The sequence below is a fragment of the Hemitrygon akajei genome, chromosome 10 (assembly GCF_048418815.1).
Source record: "Hemitrygon akajei chromosome 10, sHemAka1.3, whole genome shotgun sequence".
Taxonomy (NCBI): domain Eukaryota; kingdom Metazoa; phylum Chordata; class Chondrichthyes; order Myliobatiformes; family Dasyatidae; genus Hemitrygon; species Hemitrygon akajei.
In genome coordinates this window covers 25,979,225-26,002,023 of record NC_133133.1, presented here as the reverse complement: position 1 = coordinate 26,002,023, position 22,799 = coordinate 25,979,225, and the positions used below count along the sequence as shown (strand labels likewise).

Genomic DNA, 22,799 nt, shown 5'->3' with positions numbered 1-22,799 from the left:
CAAGGCAAGAAAGACCGCTTTTACTTAGAATTAGAAAATTTCCAGTTCAAGTTTAAATGTCAATCAACCAGATATATGTATACAATCAAATTAAACACCGTTTTTCCGGATTAACGTGCACATCACAGTACATATAACACACACACACACACACACACACACACACACACACACACACACACACACACACACACACACAATACATCAAGTAATATCACTACAAATAAATTAACAAATAACAAAATATATTACAGAAAATCAACATTTACAGTTAAATAGGCGCAGCACCATCTGGAAAAGAAGACTTTAAAGTTCAAAGCAAATTTTATTTTCAGAGTATGTATATGTCACCACATACAGCTCTGAGATTAAATTTTTTTCAGCACGCATGCTCTGCAAGTCTTTAGAACAGTAACGATAACAGGATCAATGAAAGGTTAACTGGAGTGCAGAGCTGTGCAAATGCAAATATAAATAAATAGCAATAAATAACAAGATAAAGAGTCCTTAAAGTGAGATCATTGGTTGTGGTAACATCCACATGGATGGCAAGATAGTATAGTTACCCCACTTTGTTGAAGACCCTGATGGTTGAGGGGTAGAATCTGTTCTCGAACCTTGTGGTGCGAGTCCTGAGGCTCATGTACCTTCTACCTGACGGCAGCAGTGAGAAGAGAGCCTGGCCTGGGGCGGTGAGGATCTCTAACGATATACGCTCCTTTCCTCGGACAGCGTTTCAGGTAGATGTGCTCAACAGTTGGGAGGGCTTTACCCGCGATGGATTGGGCGGAATCCACTACCTTTTGTAGAATCTTCTGTTCAAAGACATTGGTGTTTCCATACCAGGCCGTGATGCAGCCAGTCACTATGCTCTCCACTACACATCTGCAGAAATTTGTCAAAGTTTTTGATGTTTCCAAGGAGTTCTCTTTGAAGGAGATATTTGTGGTTAACTCAATTATCAAATTCTTCTCTTTGGTGGCAATCTAATAAAATCTCGCACCATTGATGTTTTCCACATAACGTATTTCGTCTTAATGGATGTGCATTTTAATATTAATGCTGGAATACTGATGCTAATTCCACGTGTAAATTCTTGCTGCAAGTAAGGACACAAAATACTTTGAATTACTATTACAAAGACATGAGTTAAATGCGGTTATGGGAAACAAATACCAAACAATCCAAAAAAACAATGTCGTTTTTAAACCCTCCAAATGCCTGGTCCATGATTGTTTAGGATGGCGAACATTGTTCTCTCTGAGCTGCACCGGGCCGTACGGTAACTGAAATATTCCCTTGCACACAGCTTTTGTAGCCACGCAGCTGGGATTTTCTTTTATATAATGCTAATATAATTTTAAAATTACTGCTTTAATGAGGAATTATGAAGTTTTGATCTAGTATTGCAAGGAGCGAGTTAATGAAGGTAACGATCCAATCAGCCTGAAGATTTTGACCAATCCACAATATTGAGTAGCATTGACCAACCTTAATGATGTTTTAGAAGACCTGGTGTCTCTTTAATAATTCCTTCTGAAAAGCTGTTTGAATATAATTGAAGCACTGCAGAATGGAAAAGAAAAAAAACAAGTTATGGTCACAGAATCTTAGTGATAGTGCTTATTGGAGAAACAAAGTAAAAGTTCTGCTTGCATTGATATATTCTACCATCGATACTGTGCCTCTTATTCGATGCATTCAACGTGTCTGTAGTCACATGGATAATAGATTTCCTGACAACAAATTAAGAGAATGGCAAGCTTTTGACCCTGTTGCTATTACAAATGCATCCAGTTTTGAATTACAAAAAGAGAACGGTGTAAGACAGACAAAAAAATACTCAACTACTTTTATGAAATACAAAAGTATTGCAATAATAATGTGATTTCAATTCTGAGAAAGTTAAGACTGGTTCAATTAAGATGTTCACTGCTATGTTGTACTACAGTGCTAAAAAGGTAGAATATGAAGAACTCATTTTTTGTTGACATCGTTGGAAAATTTCAAGCTTCTAGTGCTGACTGCGAATGTGCATTCAGTCTGATGAATTTAATCAAATGTAAATCTAGAAGCAGACTAGAAGAGGAACATTTGGATGATCTAATGAGGATTAAGGTGTAGCTTTCATCTGGATGCGAAATTAATCTGGAAATGACGGACAAAGTTTATGAATCATGAAAGGTCTTCCTTGTTGTACTATATTTCATTAGACCCTTCAATTAATAAATGAATCAAAAGTATGTGATTGTTGCAATGAACGAGGCAAACCCAAATGCAGGACACAGGCACGGAGATTGAGTTAGGATGCTTATGCCGGCGTGTGCATTGAGCAGCAAGCAGGAGGGATCCTGACACAGAGCCTTAACATGGAGAGATGGAGTTTCACAGTTAAACCTCGAAAATGGAGTAGAACTTAGAAAACTTAACGACACGGAGAGCCAGGGTTTCACGGTAAATCTCTGTACAGGAGCAAAACTTAGAACACACAATCCTAAGCGGCCAGGAAACGTTAATCACCACACAGGCAAAACCAACGACTTGGCGACTAGTTGTTTTAACGCTGGGGTTCTTATGCTGCAGGTCTTGATGGAAACCAGGTGTACCGTCATCAAAGAGAATTAGGAGCAAATGGGCAATTAATGGTTGGAACAGTGGCACAATCAAAGGGAATTAGGAGAAAATAGGGAATTAATGGTCGGGACCACGACAGGAATTTTCTGATTTTCATTCTAAATATGCATAGTATGCATATTCCAAAAATATGTAAAGTGCTGCAAGTTTTCAGGCTGCGTAAAAACTTCCTGCTCAGAGCAATGGTTTCCACGCGGCTGTAAAAAATACTTGCAGGGAACTTAGATGGTGAAGGCAGTGTGATTGAAGGGATTTTTTATTTAAGGTATTGGAAAAATATGGATTAGGAGTATCCTTTATAAAATGGATTAAAACCTTAAATACTAATCCCAAAGCTAAAGTAGTGACAAATGGTCAAATTTCAACATCACTTCAGTTAACAAAGTCAACTAGACAAGGTTGTCCATGATCACCTGCTTTATTTGTGTTGGTGATAGAACCATTAGCTGAATTAATTAGAACGGACCCAGATAGCAAGGGTTTCAGAGTTAACCAGGAGGAATACAAGATTAACTTATTTGCTGACGATGTCCTGCTTTATTTAACAAACCCATTGTATTTGCTACGTAAATTATCTTCTAGATTGGAAGAATATGGGAAAATATCAGGCTACAAAATAAATTGGGATAAAAGTGAAATTCTACCTCTTACTAAAGGAGATTATAGTCAATGTCGATTAATAACTCAATTTAGATGGCCGATAAATGGTATAAAATATTTAGGTATAAGAGTTGATAGTGATATAAAGAATTTATATAAATTAAATTATTTACCGTTATTGAAAAAAATTCAAGAAGATCTTGATAAATGGATGATGTTACCAATAACATTAGTAGGCAGAGTAAATGCTGTAAAAATGAATATACTCCCTAGATTACAATATTTATTCCAAACACTACCAATACACTACCCCAGAAGTTTTTTCAAGAGTCTTCTTTGTGGTGGCGTGTTGGGGAGGAAGCATTAAGAAGAGGGACGCCTCACGTCTTAATAAGCTGGTAAGGAAGGCGGGCTCTGTCGTGGGCAAAGTACTGGAGAGTTTAACATCGGTAGCTGAGCGAAGGGCGCTGAGTAGGCTACGGTCAATTATGGATAACTCTGAACATCCTCTACATAGCACCATCCAGAGACAGAGAAGCAGTTTCAGCGACAGGTTACTATCGATGCAATGCTCCTCAGACAGGATGAAGAGGTCAATACTCCCCAATGCCATTAGGCTTTACAATTCTACCGCCAGGACTTAAGAACTTTTTAAAAGCTATTATTAATGCTTTTTGAGATAGTGATTTAGATGCATATCATATTTTTTTTTACTGAGTTAAGTATTGTATGTAAGTAGTTTTGCTACAACAAGTGTATGGGACATTGGAAAAAAAGTTGAATTTCCCCATGTGGATGAATAAAGTATCTATCTATCTATCTATCTATCTAATAAATGTGTGAGGAAGTTCCTTTGGAAAGGTAAGATGTCAAGAATATCGTTGGAAAAATTGACATGGAAATTTGATCTAGGAGGGTTACAACTTCCAAACTTTAAGAATTATTATAAAGCAAATCAACTTAGATTTATTGCATCTTTTTTTGATGAAGATAAGCCAGCATGGATTAGAATAGAACTAGATAAAATAGGAGAAAATATACCAGAAGATTTTATATATAAGTGGGAATCTAAATGGATACAGGAAAAGAAAGAATTTCCTATGTTAAAACATTTGATTGATTTATGGAATAAGATAAATGTTGACGATGAGATAAGGAAATCTTTATTAGCAAAGAGTCCTTTAATTCAAAATAAACTTATTCCTTTTACAATGGATAACCAACTTTTATACAACTGGTTTCAAAAAGGGATTAGATATATAGGAGACTGTTTTGAAGGAGGTATATTAATGTCATTTGATCAATTAAAGAATAAATACAAAATATCAAACAACACTCTTTTTTGTTATTTCCAATTAAGGGCTTATTTAAGAGATAAACTGGATCAAACAATGTTATTGCCGAAACCTAATGAAATAGAAACTTTAATTCAAAAAGGAAAAATTTAAAAAAAAAATTTTGTATGTATAGTTTGATTCAAAAACAGGCAATTAAACAAGGAATTCAGAAGTCAAGACAAAAATGGGAAACTGACTTGAATATTAAAATTGAAGAAACAAGTTGGTCAAGACTATGTCTTGACAGTATGACAAATACAACAAATGTCCGGTTAAGATTAGTGCAGTTACACCACACTCCTGACTTGTGCCTTGTAAATGATGGGAAGACTCTGGGCTGTTGAGAGGTGAATGACTTACCACAAAATCTTGCTTGAGATTTGCCTCCCAATGGAGGCTCACTTCAGGGGCAGGGCAGCCAGTCACAGCTAGAACCTCTGACCTGCTCTTGTGGGCATATTTATGTGGCTGGTTTACTTAGTTTTAAGTGCATTATTACCCCAGATTGCTGATGTTGGGGGAATTCAGTAACACTGGTGCCATTTGTAATGGTCATTGTGTGCATATTACTGGCACAGTTCTTACTTGCCATTTATCTGACCACTTCTCAAAGCTGTAAGATTCTGCTGTATGGAGACGCAGGCTGCTTCATTGGCTGAAAAGTTATGAATGTAATTGAATATATACAATCACAGGCAAAGATTCCCACTTCCAAACCTATGATGGGATGAAGTCATTAAGTAACTGAAGATTGGTTAGCCTTGGACACTGCCTGGTAATATCTTGGGGTAGGGACAATTCACCTGCAACAATCACAACCATCTTTCTTAATGTAAGGAGAGATTCGAACCATTGGAATGATTTTCCCCAATGCTCATTGACTCTAATTTAACCAGGTGCCCTAATCCCACACGAGGATCAGATGCTGCCCTAATGTCAGCGGAACTTACCCTCACGGCACTTTGATCCATCTTTGGACAAACAGTGTGGTGAGGGAAACTCCTCGGTGAAACCATCTCTGGGGATCAACTGATTCTATTTATTACAATCAACTTCAGCAAGGGATGTACTACAAAGGAGATCTGAAAAAAGCAACGAAGAAACGTACAGAACAAATCTGAAGATTTGACAACAGGAAATAGGGAACAGCCGTCAAGGACAAGTTACGTGGCAAGTTTTCAGTTCATTATTTCAAGTATCTTCATCACAAGATACAGCAAAGGAAAACAAGGGGCCAGTAAAAGGCTGATTTGTCAATACACAGTCAAGTTACCAGTAATGTGTGTGATCATAAGTGCAAAGCATGCAAAATATTTCAAGACAAATGACAGCTAATTTGCCTATGGCTATCCATGCCTGATAGCAGTAATGCTCTGAATATTATTTCAACCAGCAACTTTATACTTGTCTATATTGTTATTAGTATCAAAGAATAACATTACCCAGACCACAACCCAAAGATGTATCATAAAATAGGTTAATTGGTCATTGTAAATTGTCCCACAATTTAGTGAACTCTATAGTTAGGGGGTCAGACAGGCGATTCTGCGGACACAGGAGAGAAACACGGATGGTAGTTTGCTTCCCAGGTATCAGAGACCGGGATGTTTTTGATCGCGTCCACGATACCCTGAAGTGGGAAGGTGAACAGCCAGAGGTCATTGTACATATTGGTACCAACGACATAGGTAGGAAAGGGGAGGAGGTCCTGAAAACAGACTACAGGGAGTTAGGAAGATAGTTGAGAAGCAGGACCACAAAGGTAGTCAGCTCGGGATTACTGCCTGTGCCACGCAACAGTAAGAAAAGGAATAGAGTGAGGTGGAGGATAAATGCATGGCTGAAGGATTGGAGCAGAGGGCAGGGATTCAGATTTCTGGATCATTGGGACCTCTTTTGGGGCAGACATGACCTGTACAAAAAGGATGGGTTGCACTTGAATCTGAGGGGGACCAATATCCTGGCAGGGAGGTTTGCCAAGGCTACTGGGGAGAGATTAAACTAGAATTGCTGGGGATTGGGAACCGAACTGAAGAGATGGAGGAAGGGGCTGTTGGCTCACAAATAGAGAAAGCTTGGAGACCAATGCAAGAGGGAGGATAGGCAGGTGATAGAGAGGGGATATGATTAGACCAATTGTTTGAGATGTGTCAATTTTAATGCAAGAAGCATCATGAACAAAGTGGATGAGCTTTGAGCATGGATCAGTACTTGGAGCTATGATGTTGTGGCCATAACAGAGATGTGGATGGCTCAGGGGCAGGAATGGTTACTCAGAGTGCCAGGCTTTAGATGTTTCAGAAAGGACAGGGAGGGAGGCAAAAGAGGTGGGGGTGTGGCACTGTTGATCAGAGATAGTGTCGCAGCTGCAGAAGAAGAGGAAGTCATGGAGGGATTGTCTACTGAGTTTCTGTGGGTGAAAGTTAGCAACAGGAAGGGCGTTAATAACTCTACTGGGTGTTTTTTATAGACCAACCAATAGCAGCAGGGACATCGAGGAGCAAATAGAGAGACAGATTCTGGAAAGGTGTAATAATAACAGGGTTGTCGTGGAGGGAGATTTTAATTTCCCAAATATTGATTAGGATCTCCCTAGAGCAAGGGGTTTAGATGGGGTGGAGTTTGTTAGGTGTGTTCAGGAAGGTTTCCTGACACAATATGTAGATAAGCCTACAACAGGAGAAGATGTACTTGATCTGGTATTGGGAAATGAACCTGGTCAAGTGTCAGATCTCTCAGTAGGAGAGCATTTTGGAGATAGTGATCATAATTCTATCTCCTTTACAATAGCATTGGAGAGGGATAGGGACAGGCAAGTTAGGAAAGTGTTTAATTGGAGTAAGGGGAAATACAAAGCTATCAGGCAGGAACTTGGAAGCATAAATTGGGAGCAGATGTTCTCAGGGAAATGTACGGCAGAAATGTGGCAAATGTTCGGGGATATTTGAGTGGCATTCTTCATAGGTACATTCCAATGAGACAGGGAAAGGATGGTAGGGTATAGGGACTGTGGTGTACAAAGGCTGTTGAAAATCTAGTCAAGAAGAAAAGAAAAGCTTACGAAAGGTTCAGAAAACTAGGTAATGATAGAGACCTAGAAGATTATAAGGCTAGCAGGAAGAAGCTTAAGAATGAAATTAGGAGAGCCGGAAGGGGCCATGGGAAGGCCTTGGAGAACAGGATTAAAGAAAACCCCAAGACATTCTACAAGTATGTGAAGAGTAAGAGGATAAGACATGAGGGAATAAGACCAATCAAGTGTGACAGTGGAAATGTGTGTATATGACCGGAGGAGATAGCAGAGGTACTTAACAAATATTTTACTTCAGTATTCACTACAGAAAAGGATTTTGGCGATCATAGGGATGACTTACAGCAGACTGGAAAGCTTGAGCATATAGACATTAAAAAAGATGTGCTGGAGCTTTTGAAAAGCATCAAGTTGGATAAGTCACTGGGACCGGACGAGATGTACCCCAGGCTAATGTGGGAGGCGAGGGAGGAGATTGCTGAGCCTCTGGCAATGATCTTTGCATCATCAATGGGGATGGGAGAGGTTCCGGAGGATTGGACAGTTGCAGATGTTGTTCCCTTAATCAAGAAAAGGAGTAGAGATAGCCCAAGAAGTTATAGACCAGTGAGTCTTAATTCAGTGGTTGGTATGTTGATGGAAAAGATCCTGAGAGGCAGGATTTATGAACATTTGGAGAGGCATAATATGATTAGGAATAGTCAGCATGGCTTTGTCAAATGTAGGTTATGCCTTACAAGCCTGATTGAATTTTTTAAGGATGTGACTAAGCAAGCTGATGAAGGTAGAACAGTAGATGTGGAGTATATGGATTTCAGAAAGGCATTTGACAAGGTACCCCATGCAAGGTTTATTAAGAAGATAAGGAGGCATGGGATCCAAGGGGATATTGCTTTGTGGATCCAGAATTGGCTTGCCCACCGAAGACAAAGAGTGGTTGTAGATGAGTCATATTCTGCATTGGGGTTGGTAACCAGTGGTGTGCCTCAGGGATCTGTTCTGAGACCCCTTCTCTTTGTAATTTTTATAAATGATCTGGATGAGGAAGTGGAGGAATGGGTTAGTAAATTTGCTGATGACACAAAGGTTGGAGGTGTTGAGGATAGTATGGAGGGCTGTCAGAGGTTACAGCGGGACATTGATAGGATACAAAACTGGGATGAGAAGTGGCAAATGGAGTTCAACTCAGATAAGTGTGAGGTGGTTCATTTTGGTAGGTCAAATATGATGGCAGGATGTAGTATTAATGTTAAGACTCCTAGCAGTGTGGAGGATCAGAGGGATCTTGGGGTCCGAATCCATGGGACACTCAAAGTTGCTGCTCAGGTTGACTCTGTGGTTAAGAAGGTATACAGTGCATTGGCCTTTATCAACTGTGGGATTGAGTTTAAGAGTCGAGAGGTAATATTACAGCTGTATAGGACAGCATTGTGGGCCGAAGGGCTATACTGTGCTCTAGGTTTTCTATGTTTCTATGTAACTGCAATCCTCCTGGCATTTTTGTTGTTAATGATTATAGCTTAGCTAAAACTACTACTAATAAGATTATGTCCAACTTTGTTACCACTAATAATATTCTGAGTACTATAGTCACAATGTTCACAGAACTACCACTGAATTTCCAGCCAAAGATAAAGGAGATGGAAAGTTGATACCAACAACAGAGGACCATTAGATTCAAAGATGCGCTAAAGACTTCCATTAAGAAATGCAGCTGATAGATAGATAGATAGATAGATAGATACTTTATTCATCCCCATGGGGAAATTCAACTTTTTTTCCAATGTCCCATACACTTGTTGTAGCAAAACTAATTACATACAATACTTAACTCAGTAAAAAATATGATATGCATCTAAATCACTATCTCAAAAAGCATTAATAATAGCTTTTAAAAAGTTCTTAAGTCCTGATGTGACGTTGCACATTGTGCTGTAACTGGCATGAATGCCTTCTAGACGTAGTGTATTTCTCTCAGTAAATATGCTCTATGAGTATTATTTATTAGTAATGTTGTGTTATTGTTCACAATCATACTTTATACCAATACAAATATTCTGAGTACTTTCTTATAGCAGTGATGTTATTGCTGCTAGCAATTTTCATTTAACTATTCTTGCAATAATAGCACCACTCTTCCTACTGAACACTGTAATAATGTACTAAACATTTTTTCTCCCAGCAATAATTCTAAAGCATTATACTCCCAGTTGTAAGAGTCTTATTTCTGTAAGTAATAATACACTTAATAATATACCCAGCAATCATGTTCTAAACTGTTTTTTCTTGGTAATAATGCTCTAAGTATTATTGTCCCAGTTATAATGCTTTGGGCATTATTGAGCCTGTAATAATGCTTCGTATGTTACTTCGGATTATATTCCTGTCAATAATACCTTCCGGTTATCATGCTCTATTTTATACTAATCTCACACTCCCAGTGCGATTATGTTTAAAACATTCGTTCTCTCTGTAACAATGCTGCCAATAGTATCTCACTGTTATTGTGCTCCATTTTGTACTCATCTGTCTACACCCAGAGCAGTAGTAATGTTTCAAGCACTTGTTCTCCCTGTATCAATGCTGTCGGTATGCTAACATCTCCCAGTCATGCTGTGGAATGATGCTCCTGCTCCCCGGAACGTAGCATTGAGCTGGGAGGCTGAACTCTGGTCACGTGAAGAGAGCCGTCCCATCATGCAGCGGGCCCTTGTCCAAGATGGCGCTGCTGTGGGCGTCGTTACGGTGCGGTGTTTCCCTCCACAGGCGCCGGCTCGCTTTCCTCCTGCAGCCCGCCAGCTCGGCACACGTACTCTGGAGCTCCAGGCATCGGACTAGGCGACGACGCGAGGTGAGCGGGTGGGAATGTGGCGAAGGTTGTGTGAAGGACGGTGTTGGTCGGACCATTGCGGATGGGAAGGGAGACGACGTGGTCGGAACTGCCTGCCCACCGGCCGGCTCAGGACAGCGGACGCCCAGGGATCGAGCTGCTGGCCGGGTCTGCGCAGCGCCAGCGTTGGGGATCTGTCCGGGACACCGTGGACGAAACGGTCTGCCACCGGCTGGGTCTGGACAGTAGGAGCCCCCTGTCCTTTAGTTATAGTGACCTGGTGAACATCAGTGTCGCTACGGTTTCGATTCTCTCTGTTACCGCTGACCGTATCCGGCTGAGAATGCCCTCGTATAGATAAAAGCTATAGAAATCTACAGTGTGTCATACTGAATCAAATGACAGCTATTAATCCCTTGCTTATCAAAGGTTTACCGAGAACTTTGTGTCCTTGTTGCGAACGGAAGACGTCCTTTAAATCTATGCCCGTTATTTTCAGTTTGTGTTGGTGCTAAACATAAATTGCATGAGGCAGATCCTGTGTGGTCTGGATTTAGCCGTATGCAGTCGCTTCTATTGTTACCGGGAAATCGATGTGACACATTTAGCGGCTTTAATTGTTTCAATTAATATAGTTAAATCTTACTTCTTTTAAGCAATGTGCTTTCTGATGCATGCTGATGTTTAACTCCGTCGTGATGCTAGTTTTCATTAGTTATTTAGAGATGATAAACGTGTTAGTTACGATGCTCCATTTCACTTGTGAATAATGGTCAGTTGAAGGTAAGATATGTAAAAATAATAAGTATTAACCTTGGTAATATGAGCAGCATATATCTTCAGAATTTCATCACCTCATTTGTACCTTTTATACATTTAAGGGTCAAAGGTTAACTTGCTAAAACAAGTATGTTGTGAAACGATTTAAAGTATTGCTCCTAATTATAATTCTTAGGCTGGATTCTTCTGCAAAATAGGTCCAATGGTAATAAAATCATTATTGCCTTTGATAATTTTTAAAACATTTTTTCAAAATATATATCTTTGGCTTTAGCATACCTTATTATGAAAAGTTGTCAAAGGCTGTTGGGCTGGCACATGGTAACAGCACTATATGGATTTGCATTGCTTCTAAAATTCGTTAAAACATTTGTTTGCAACTTGACCTTTTGGAAATAGAAGAAGTTTCAAAGACAGATGATGAGTTCTTTCAAATAGTGGGTGAACTAAAATGAGCTTCTGATTATCTTTGGAACCATAGAATTAGGTAAAGTCAGAGTAACATAGCATGGAACAAGGTGCTTCAGCCCAACTGATCCATCCCTACTAGTCCCACTTGTCTACATTTATTTATCCCATAAGCCTTCAAGCCCCTCCCCTCCATGTTCGATTTAGACCATAAGACCTATCAGAATTAGGCCATTTGGCCCATCAGGTCTGCTATTCTGTTTCCCTCTTAACCTTGTTCTCCTATCTTCTCGTAATATTTCACGTTTTTACAAATCAAGAACCTATCAATCTTGGTGTTAAATACACCTTATGACCTGAGCTCCACAGCCTCTGGGGCAATGAATTCCACTGATTCACCATCCACATGCTAAAGAAATTCCTTCACATCTCCACTCTGAATGGATGTCCCTCAATTCTGAGGCTGTGCCCTCTGGTCCTAGACACCCCCCCCCCCCCCCCCATAGGAAACATACTCTCCACATCCATTCTGTCTAAGCCTTTCAACATTCGATAGGTTTCAATGACATTCCCCCCCCCCCGACAAGTGAAGCCTCAGTATTACCTTTGCTTTTATATTTTAGTACTCTTGAAATAAATGCTAATGTTGTGTTTGCCTTCCTCACTGCAAATTCAACCTACATATTAACCTTGAGGGAATCCTGCATGAGGACTCCCAAGTCCCTTTTCTCCCCATTTAGAAAAAAAAGTCAGTGCTTTTATTTTATTTCTTCTACCAAAGTGCATGCCCATACACTTCCGAACACCGTATTCCATCTACCACTTTTTTGCCCATTCTCCTAATCTGTTCAAGTTCTTCTGCAGCCTTCCTGGTTCTTCAACACTACCTGCCCCTCCATCTATCTTTGTGTCATCTGCAAACTTGCCCAAAAGCCATAAATTCCATCATCCAAATCGTAAAAAGAAGCAATCGCAACACTGACCCCTATGGACACCACTAGTTATCAGCAGCTCAATGAGAAAAGTCTCCCTTTACTCCCACTCTTTGTCTCCTGCCAACAGTCTATCCATGCTAGTATCTTTCCTGTAATACTATGTGCTCTTGTTAAGCTGCCTCATGTGTGGCACCTTGCTAAAGGACGATTGAAAATCCAAGTACACAACATCCACCAATTCTCCTTGTTTACCCTGCTTGTTATTTCCTCAAAGAATTCCAACAGATTTGTCAGGCAAATTTTCCCTTAAGGAAACCATGCTGACTTTGGCCTGTTTTATTACATGCTTCCAAGTACCCCAAATCCACATCGTTAATGATCAACTCCAACACCTCCTCACCTGCTGAGGTCAGGCTACCCATTTTGACCATTTCCTCTGGAGGTTCATCCCAGGTGCTCACTACACTCTGTGCAAAACCATCAATTCATTCATCCAATGTAAAAAATGTGGTCCCAACACTGACCCCTGTATCACACCAGTAGTCACTGGCAGCCAACTAGCACAGGCCCCCTTTATTTCCATTTTTTGCCTGCTGACAGTCAGTGAATCTTATAGTAGCTTTCCCATAATACCATGGGCTCTTATTTTGTTAAGCAGCCTTATGTGTGGCACATATGATGATTTGGCTGAAGGATCAGTGCAGGGGCAAGGTTTCAGATTCCTGGATTACTGGGATCTCTTCTGGGGAAAGTATGACATGTATAAAAAGGATAGGTTACACCTGAACCTGAGGGGGGCAGGTTTGCTAGAGCTGTTGGGGAGGATTTACATTAATTTGGCATGGGAGTGTGAACCGGATTGATAGGGATAAGATTTGGGCAGTTGGTATACAGTACAGTAGATACAGTGTGTAGAGAGACTGTGAGGAAAGACAAGATGATAATTGGACAAAATTGCAGTCAGTGGAATGAGTTAAGGCTGATTTATACTTCTGCATCAAATGATCACTGTAGGTACGGCATAGCCACGTAACCTACGCTACACCCTAATGAAGGGTGATGAAGGGTCTTGGCCCGAAACGTTGTCTACTCTTTTCTCACAGATGCTGCCTGACCTGCTGAGTTCTTCCAGCGTCGTGTACATATTCTTACCCTTACTAGCAGGTGACACAGGCAGCGATCCAGAGGTTACTACCCTGAGGGTTCTGCTTTTCAGCTTTCTGCCTAACTCCCTATATTCTCTCTTCAGGACCTCCTCCTTTTTCATATTCATATCGTTGTTACCAACAAGTGCCACAACTTCCAGCTGTTCACCCTCCCCCTTTTGAATGCAGTGGACCTGATCTGAGACATTCCTGACCCTGACATCTGGGAGGCAACATACCACCCGGGATCCTCTTTCATGTCCACAGAATCTGCTTTCCGCTTCTCTAATTATGGAATCCCCTATCATTACTGCGCTACTCTTCTCCCCCCTTCACTTCTGAGCCATAAAGTCAGACTCAGTGCCAGAGACCTAGTCGCTGCAGATTCTCACCGTAGGTTGTCCATCCCCTAACAGTATCAAAGTGGTATTGTTATTGAGGAGAACTGCTACAGGGTTACTCTGTACTGGCTGGCTATTCCTTTTCCTTCTCCTGACAGTCACTTAGGCACCTGTCTCCTGCAACTTAGGAGCTACAGGGAAGTAATCATCTCTATCCATCACTTCCTCATTCTCCCATATGAGCTGAAGGTCATCAAGCTGCAGCTCTGTTTCCTTAATACTGTTTCCTAAGGAGCTGTAGCCCAATGCACTTTGTGTAGATGTAGTTATCAGGGAGTCTAGAGGTCTCCCATTTCCCCAGATCTCACACAAGGAACATACCGCTACCTCCAGATCCATTCTCAGCACACTGGCTATGCACTAACAAGAAAAAAAACTTAACATAAAAAATGGGATCTCCTAGTGGCCACCCATTTTAATTCCACTTCCCATTCTCATTCCGATATGGCCATCCATGGCCACCTCCACTGTCATGATAAAGCCACACTTGTGTTGGAGGAACAATACCTTGTATTCTATTTGGGTAGCCTCCAGCCTGATGGCACGTATGTTGATTTCTCAAACTTCTGGTAATGCCCCCCACCTGCCCTCTCCTTCAACATTTCCAATCCCCTTTTCCCTCTCTCACTTATCTTCTTGCCTGCCCATCATCTCCCTCTGGTGCTCCTTTCCCCTTTTCTTTCTTACATGGTCTTCTGTCTCTTACCCGCTCTTTATTTCATCCTCCCTGTTCAGGTTTCACTTATCACCTTGTGTTTCTCTCTCCCCTCTCCACCTTTTAAACCTAGTCCAAAGCCTTTTTTCTCCAGTCCTGCCAAAGGGTTTTGGCCTGAAATGTCTACTGTACTCTCCTCCATAGATGCTGCCTGGCCTGCTGAGCTCCTCCAGCATTTTGTGTGTGTTGCTTGGATTTCCAGCATATGCAGACTTTCTTGTATGTGATTGCATTTGCCTTCCTCACCACCAATTCAACCTACAAGTTAACCTTTAGAATGCTCTGCACAAGAACTCCCAAGTGCCTTTGCATCTTAGATTTTTGGATTTTCTCCCCATCTAGAAAATAGTCTGCACACATTTATTTCTACCACCAAAGTGCATGGCCATGCATTTTCCATCATTGTATTTCATTTGCTGTTTTCTTGCCCATTTTCCTATTCAGTCTAAGTCCTTTTGCATCCTACCTGTTTCCTCAACACTACATGCCCTGCCACCAATCTTCATATCATCTGCAACCTTGGCAATAAAGGCATCTATTCCATCATCTAAATCATTGATATACAACATAAAAAGAAGTGCTTCCAGCACCAACCTCTGCGGAAGACCACTAGTCACTGGCAGCCAACCAGACTAAGATCCTTTTATTCCCACTTGCTGCCTCCTACCAAACAGCCAATGTTCTAATCATGTTAGTAACTTTCCTATAATACCACTGGCTCTTAACTTGGTAAGCAGCCTTGTGCAGCATCTTGTCGAAGGCCTTCTGAAAGTCCAAATATATAACATCCACTGCATCCCCTTTATCTATCGTACTTGTAATCTCTTCAAAGAATTCCAACAGGTTCATCAGGCAAGATTTTTCCCTTAAGGAAACCATGCTGACTTTGTCCTACCTTTTCCTGTGTCATCAAGTACTCCATAACCTCATCCTTAACAATTGACTCCAACATCTTCCCAAACACTGAGGTCAGGCTAACTGCTGGTCAATAATTTTTCTGCTGCCTTCCTCCTTTCTTAAAGAGTGGAGTGATAGTCGCAATTTTCCAGTCCTATCGCTCCATGTTGGTGTCCAATGATTTTTGAAAGATCATTACTAATGCCTCCACTATCTCAACAGCTACATCTTTCAGAACCCTAAGGTGCCGTTCATCTGGTCCGGGTGCCTTATGTACCCTTACGTCATTTAGCTTTTTGAGCGCTTTCTCCCTTGTAATTGCAACTGCACTCACTTCTCTTCCTTTACACACTACAACACCTGGCACACTGCTAGTGTCTTCCACAGTGAAGACCGATGCAAAATACTCATCTAGTTCATCTGACATCTCCTTGTCTCCTGTTATTATTTCTCCGGTCTCTTTTTCTAGTGGTCCTATATCCGCTCTCATCTCTTTTTTTACATACTTGAAAAAGCTTTTACTATCCACTTTGATATTGTTTGTTAGCTTGCTTTCATATTTCATCTTTTACCTCCTAATGATTCTTTTAGCTGCTCTATAGTTTTTTTAAAAACTTCCCAATCCTCTATCTTCCTGCTAATTTTTGCTTTGTTGTATGCCCTCTCTTTTGTTTTTAAATTAGCTTTGATTTCCTTGCGGCCACGGTTGTACTATTTTTCCATATAGGTATTTCTTTGTTTTTGTAATACATATGTCCTGCACTTTCCTCATTTTCCCAAAAACTCGCTCTGTTGCTGCTCGGCTGGCAGGATGACCAATTTATTTTGGCTAACTCCTCTCTCACTGTAATTTTCTTTACTCCACTAAAATACTGCTACATCAGACTTTACTTTCTCCTTATCAGATTTCAAGTTGAACTCAATGATATTATGATCAATGGTTCTTAGGGGCTCTTTTACCTTAAGCTCCCTGATTGCCTCTGGTTCATTACATAACACGTTACATATTGTTCATTACATTACAATATAACTGATCCTCTAGTAGGCTCAATGACAAACTGCTCTAAAAAGCCATCTGAGGCATTCAACAAATTCACTGTCTTGAGATCTATTACCAACCTGATTTTCCCAATGGACCTGCATGTTAAAATCTCCCATGACTATCATAACATTCCCTTTTTGACATGCCTTTTCTATTCCCTTTTGTAATCTGTGGTCCACGTCCCAGCTGATGTTGGGAGGCCTGTTATAGCTGCCATCAGGGTCCTTTTACCTTTGCAGTTTCTTAACCCAACCCACAAGGATTCAACATCTTCCGATCCTGTGTTACATCTTTGCACTGATTTGATGTCATTCTGTACCAGCAGAGCCAAGCCCCCCCCCCCCCCCCCCACCGCCTACTTTCCTATCCCTCCGATACAACATGTATCCTTGGACATTCAACTCCCAAGTACAGCCATCCTTCAGCCACGATTCAGTGGTGGCCACAGCATCATACCTGACAATCTGTAATAGTGCAACAAGATCATCCACCTTATTTTTACATTCTGTGCATTGATACATAACACTTTGAGTGCTATATTTGTTACCCTTTTTGATTTTGCACTTCTAATGCACTGATAGTCACCCTGCTGGCTGCAGTTTTGTCCTTCCTGCCCTTGCTGACAGTCTGACTGCACGCTATCTTTGCTTTACTACAAACCATCCTATCCTGTGTCCCTTCATTCTGGTTCCCACCCCATGCCAAATTACTGTAGTTTAACCCCTCCCCAACAAACCTGCCCGCGAGAATATTGGTCCCCCTCTGGTTCAGGTGCAACCCGTCCCTTTTGCACAGGTCATACCTCCCCCAGATAAAATCCAAATAATCCAAGAACCTGAAGCCCTGCTGCCTGCACCAGCTTCTCATCCACACAGTTATCTGCCAAGTCATCCTGTTTCTATCCCCACTAGCACGAGGCACAGGTAGCAATGCAGGATCCTGGAGATCCTGCTTCTCAGCTATCTGCCTAGCTCTCTAAATTCTCTCTTCAGGACCTCATTGCTTTTCCTTTCGTTTTCATTGGTACCAATATGTACGAAGACATCTGGCTTCTCTCCCTGCCTCTCTAAAATGTTGTGGACATGATCTGAGATGTCCCTGACCCTGGCACCTGGGAGGCAACATATCATTCAGGTATCCCATTCACATCCACAGAATCTCCTGTCTGTTTCTCTGACTACTGAGTTCCCTATCACTAACACTTCCCTCTTCTCCCTTTCTACCTTCTGCACCATGAAACCATGCTCAGTGCCAGTAACCTGGTCTCCATGTCATTCTCCTGGGAAGTCATCCCCCACAACGGTATCCAAAATGGTATACTTATTTTTGAGGGGAAAGGCCTCGGGTGTGCTGTGCTCTAACTGCCTATTCACATTTCCATTTCTCCTGACAGTCACACAGCTACTCCTCTCCTGCAACTTTGGGGTGACTACTTCCCTGTAACTCTGATCGATTATCTCCTCGCTCTCCCCTATAAGCTGAAGGTGATCCAACTGCTGCTCCAGATCCCTACATGGTCTTTAAGGAGCTGCAGCTGGATGCACTTCACGCAGATGTAGTTCCCTGGGGGACTCTGGGTCTCAGGACTCCAACATCTGGCATGAGGAGCACACAACGGCCATTTACTACACTATGTACAGCAAGAGAGAGAGAAAAAGGGAACCTTAACAGAAACTTACCCAGAGCCAACAGCTCTCCTGAGCTAAAGCCTGACACTCCTACTCATACCACTAGCCAACTCCCAACAATGGCTGCCCCGTTTGGCCCTTCTGTTTAATTTGCAGTGCTCTGCTCCCAGTGCTGATCGGGCCTCTGGAATGTCCGAATGCCTGCAAAGTTCTCCTTCTAAACAAGCATCACCGACCTGTGAGAAACCTCATCACTGTACTTTGCTCCCGCTGTTAATTGGGCCGCATACTTTGATAACAAATGTACTTTGAACTTTGTTAATGAGGCAGACAACACTGGAAGAAACAGCACAGTGTCTCCTCATCCCAAGATCATCTGCTTTCAGGTCCCTGAACTGCAGTGGAGTTAATGATGATGTATTCTCTCCCTCAAGTTTCTAAGACCTAATGTAGTTGTCATGTTTGCTGCAGCATTATCTTTTTTAAGCAAAGATCATCACGCCTTTGGTAATTACAAAACATGTTATTTTTGCATGAAATTTGTGTTTCATCCCCACCTAAAATCCCATGTTTGAGTGTAATATGAATCAGTGCATTATTGCGCTAAAATAAAATAGTGACTTTTTATGTAGTTTTCATTACATGAACTTGGAATTAAAATTCAATCTTTTGTTTTGATATATCAAATCTAAAAAAAATGTAAAATACAAATACAGCGTAGTGTAACCTCTTAATCAAATCATGGCATTGTAAGTGGAGACTGAAAGCCTGCCGTTGTTTGTTGTTGTTCAACAACTGATCCAGGTATTTTCCCTGATGTTGCTGTGCTGCTTTTGTTAGCCTGTACACATTATATTTTCATTATATTAATACCATGTAATAATTTTTACTTTTATATATTCCAAAATCCAAAACACTTCTGGCCCCAAGCATTTCAGATAAGGGGTACTCTACCTGTACTTCTAGAAATTGTTCAAATCAAAAAGTAGGAAGGAGAAAACAACAGAGCAGAAGATAGAGTGCATCAGGAAATAAATACATACTGTTCTGATATAGGGTCTTATAGGGCGAGGGTTGCCGGCAAGCCTCCTACCCTGGTGAAGTAGGAACATTTCTGTCCTAGCATGTGAAGTCACCTCTGGTGGACTGGGTGGATGAGATCAACAGTGAAGTCAACATTGCAGTTCTGCAATGCTTCATGGAGAGCGAAGAGCATGATGAGGCACAGAAGTTATCCGCTGCAACCAAGGAAAATCCCAGTTTGGGACAATTAGTTGTAGCACTGGACCCAGACTTCTGAAGTGGAGAGACTGGAACTGTCACAGTGCAATGGCTTTTCCACTTTAAAAACTCACCTCCACAGGTTTCACTGTCATCATTGGATATGATGGGTAACCACTACATTCTTTTGATTGACTGTAAATGAACAAAATTAATGCAGATACTTAAGTGCAGAAAATGCACTGCTTTCATACAATGCTATCAACAACTGTATCCTCCAAATTCTCACTTTCATTGGAATATTCAAGATGATTGTTGATACCTTTATATTCTTTGTAGTTCTTAACTTGTTGAAGTAGTTTCATTTCCACCCATGGCCATTTCTGGCATCTTCATGCCTGAATACTTGAAACCACAGTGAGCAAAACAATTCCGATTTATCTTGCTGCTTACTTCTCACCACCTGTCAGTGACTGCTTTTTGAACACAAGCACATGCAACTGATGCTATTTAAAAACTGTTCACTCTAAGCATGATGTAGTATCTAAAAGGCACACAAGTTCATGCGATTGTTGCTACTTAGAAACTGTTCCACAACAGTTTCCTGTACCAAGTAAGTGGCATAGTGTCCCAAATAAATGAAGAGGATCCCAACTATTTTCTAGATTAGTTTTTGTTCTTTAAGGGTTGACCCAAATAAACAGCTGTCCTGATTAACCAACGACCCAATTAACTGGAATCCCTTGTTTATTTCGCGTCTTTTCTACTTTGTATTCCATGTACTCCATTTTGTATTCTTTGTATTCCATGTACATCTACTTTAATCCTTTTGGAACCTATTAGGCCATACTCTTTATGTGGTTATCAAAGTAAATCCAATGCTTTTCATTTAGCTTGCCATCTTTTTCATACTTTCTCCTTCCTTTTTCAATTTCCCTTTGTTTGCTTTTGCACATTTTTAAATCTTACCAGACTAACATTTTGAAGTCTGACATGTGCTGATTTTTTTTTGGTAATTTTGTATCCATAATCCTTTGTCATCCAGGGACTCAAGGTTTAGCTGTCCCACTATTTTGTGGAAATGTATTTACTCTGGATTCCATGAATACTTCTCATGAGACTAATTTACCATGGTAGCTATTTCAAGCACACTTCTGCTGAATCACTTCTCAGTCTATTGAAATGCACAGGTTATCTTTGTGACTGTATTCTGTGCTGTAGACTGCAGTCATGCTCCAACCTTCCATTCCCAGTCATTCTTCTTCTCTTTGCCAATTCTTTCTTTCTCTGGTCTCTTTTGGCCACTTCACTGCTCCTACCTAGTATGATGTAGACTTTCTTTCATACTCCACAGATTCCATTTGACAAGCTAATTATTTCTAGTGTTTTCTTTTAAAAAAAATCAATGCAGCTTTCTTCCACTCTCACCCTGGTTCTGACAGCTCAAAAGAACATTTGCAGAGATTGTTGTTCATCCCTTTGTAGTTTGGAAATAGCCATATGATGTGTAGAGATTGGTGAGAAACATACTGAATCCTCATCTTCCAATAATGCTTTATTATGCCTTTGCCGTTATGATATCAGCTGCCTTTAGAAGGTCCAGCTTTACAATTATTGCAGTGAGCTAACATGGGTTGTACCTCCTCCATGTACCTCCTCTTTCTTAAAGTCCCTTTAGGTTTTTTCAAAACCTGAAACTTGTTTAGCCTCTGTATTCATTGCAATAAAAATGAAAAGAACTGGAATATACTGAATTTTATTTGAATGATCTTGAATTTTCACGCCTCTTGTTTTTACAACAGTGAATCTGTTAGACACAGAAATTGATTCCTGTCAAAATTATTATTCTAGGAAAATGAAACAATAAGGAAGAGGGTAGGAGTAATTCTTTATCCTGTCCATGTGCCTGTGCATATCCTTGAATATCAGTGATGCAGTCCTACTTATCAGTGCAGAGCATTTGGAAAATGGGCTGTTGCCAGGGATACACATGGAGGTGATCATCAACTAGGTGAAAGACGCACTTTGCTCTGTCGGAAAGTTGTTAGTCTGCAAGATGTCTGTGGAGGAATTTTGCTGACTGGCATATTCCAGGCTGTAGGAATAGGTACTAAGGGACACACTGAAGCTTGGTTTAGCCACAACTATGGCTTGGTGGGGGAGGAAGCTCCTCAACTACTGTACTAGAATACCACCCCAGGGGGCCACATGAGTGGCAGCAATGCTATTGATGTGTATGAATATAATAGAATAGTATTGAAAACATTGACTATGAATGTAAAGAATGAAAATGTATTGCATGGTTTATTCTTGTAAATTTTTTTATGACTAAAGTTTTTAATAACAAGATTTTTTTTAAAATGGGTACTTCTCATTCTTCTACCTAAGTCTTCTGGTAGTGGAGCTGAATTCTAATAAAACATACGAGTGGTATCAGTTTTGTGGCATCAACAGTGAAGTTTTAAAATGTGTTATGGAGGTCAATAATTTAAATTTTCAATTCTTAAATAATCAATTTTTCTTGTGTTTTCTTTTTTGTTTCAGACTGCACAATGGTGGCATTTTGTAGATAAAAGGACAGACTGGCATGGGCATGCTGGTGGAGGCCTTCATTCTGACCCCAAAAATGTAACTATTTCCATTTTATGATTGAGTTTTTTTAATATCTGATGACTGAGTTTTACCTGAAAAAACATACTATTCACAAAAAAAGTTTCGTATTGTTTGATTTTTTTCACTCATGTAACTTTGAGCATTACTTGTCCACATTTATTGTCTGTCTCTAAATCCATTGATTCAAGGATGCCTGCAGTTTTTCAGTGCTCATTAAGGAGCACCAGCAATTTACCTCAACTGTAATAATGTGCAACCTGGAGAGTAATTAGGTTTTATCATGTGTCTGTAGAGGTTACTGTTACGTTCCCCAGTAACCGGGTGACTTACCAGCAAAGATAGAGAGGTCCGCTGAAGCCAGGTGCTACTATTTTCAAACGTTTTATTTATAAAGGGGCACAAACGTATGGTTAATACAAAACATTCAGATCATATACATCGTCAAAATGCAATCTAAAGCACAGGTGTAGTAATAATCAATCAAAAATGAGCTCTATCGTTGTCTAGGGGATACTGAGTCCAATGGAATATAAGAGTCACTCAAGGTCTGGAGGCTTCCCCGTTTCGGTGGACCGCTGGCAT

The 22,799-nt window shown here is 40.6% G+C and overlaps 1 protein-coding gene and 1 long non-coding RNA gene across 2 annotated transcripts in view; one reads left to right on the top strand and one right to left on the bottom strand.

Annotated features, from left to right (window-relative positions):
- Positions 1-340: 340 nt before the first annotated feature.
- LOC140734239 (uncharacterized) lies at positions 341-10,253 on the bottom strand. Its single transcript, XR_012100502.1, has 3 exons — positions 10,102-10,253; positions 1,492-1,566; positions 341-1,099 (listed from the first exon to the last, which is right to left on the bottom strand). It is a non-coding gene; the product is annotated as an uncharacterized lncRNA (long non-coding RNA).
- A 47-nt stretch (positions 10,254-10,300) lies between these two features.
- abcb7 (ATP-binding cassette, sub-family B (MDR/TAP), member 7) overlaps positions 10,301-22,799 on the top strand; it is a 70,138-nt gene continuing 57,639 nt past the window's right edge. Inside the window, exons 1-2 of the mRNA XM_073057931.1 lie at positions 10,301-10,453; positions 22,149-22,232. Of these exons, the coding sequence (XP_072914032.1) occupies positions 10,322-10,453; positions 22,149-22,232 (216 nt within the window). The 5' untranslated portion in view covers positions 10,301-10,321. The remainder of the gene's footprint in view (positions 10,454-22,148; positions 22,233-22,799) is intronic.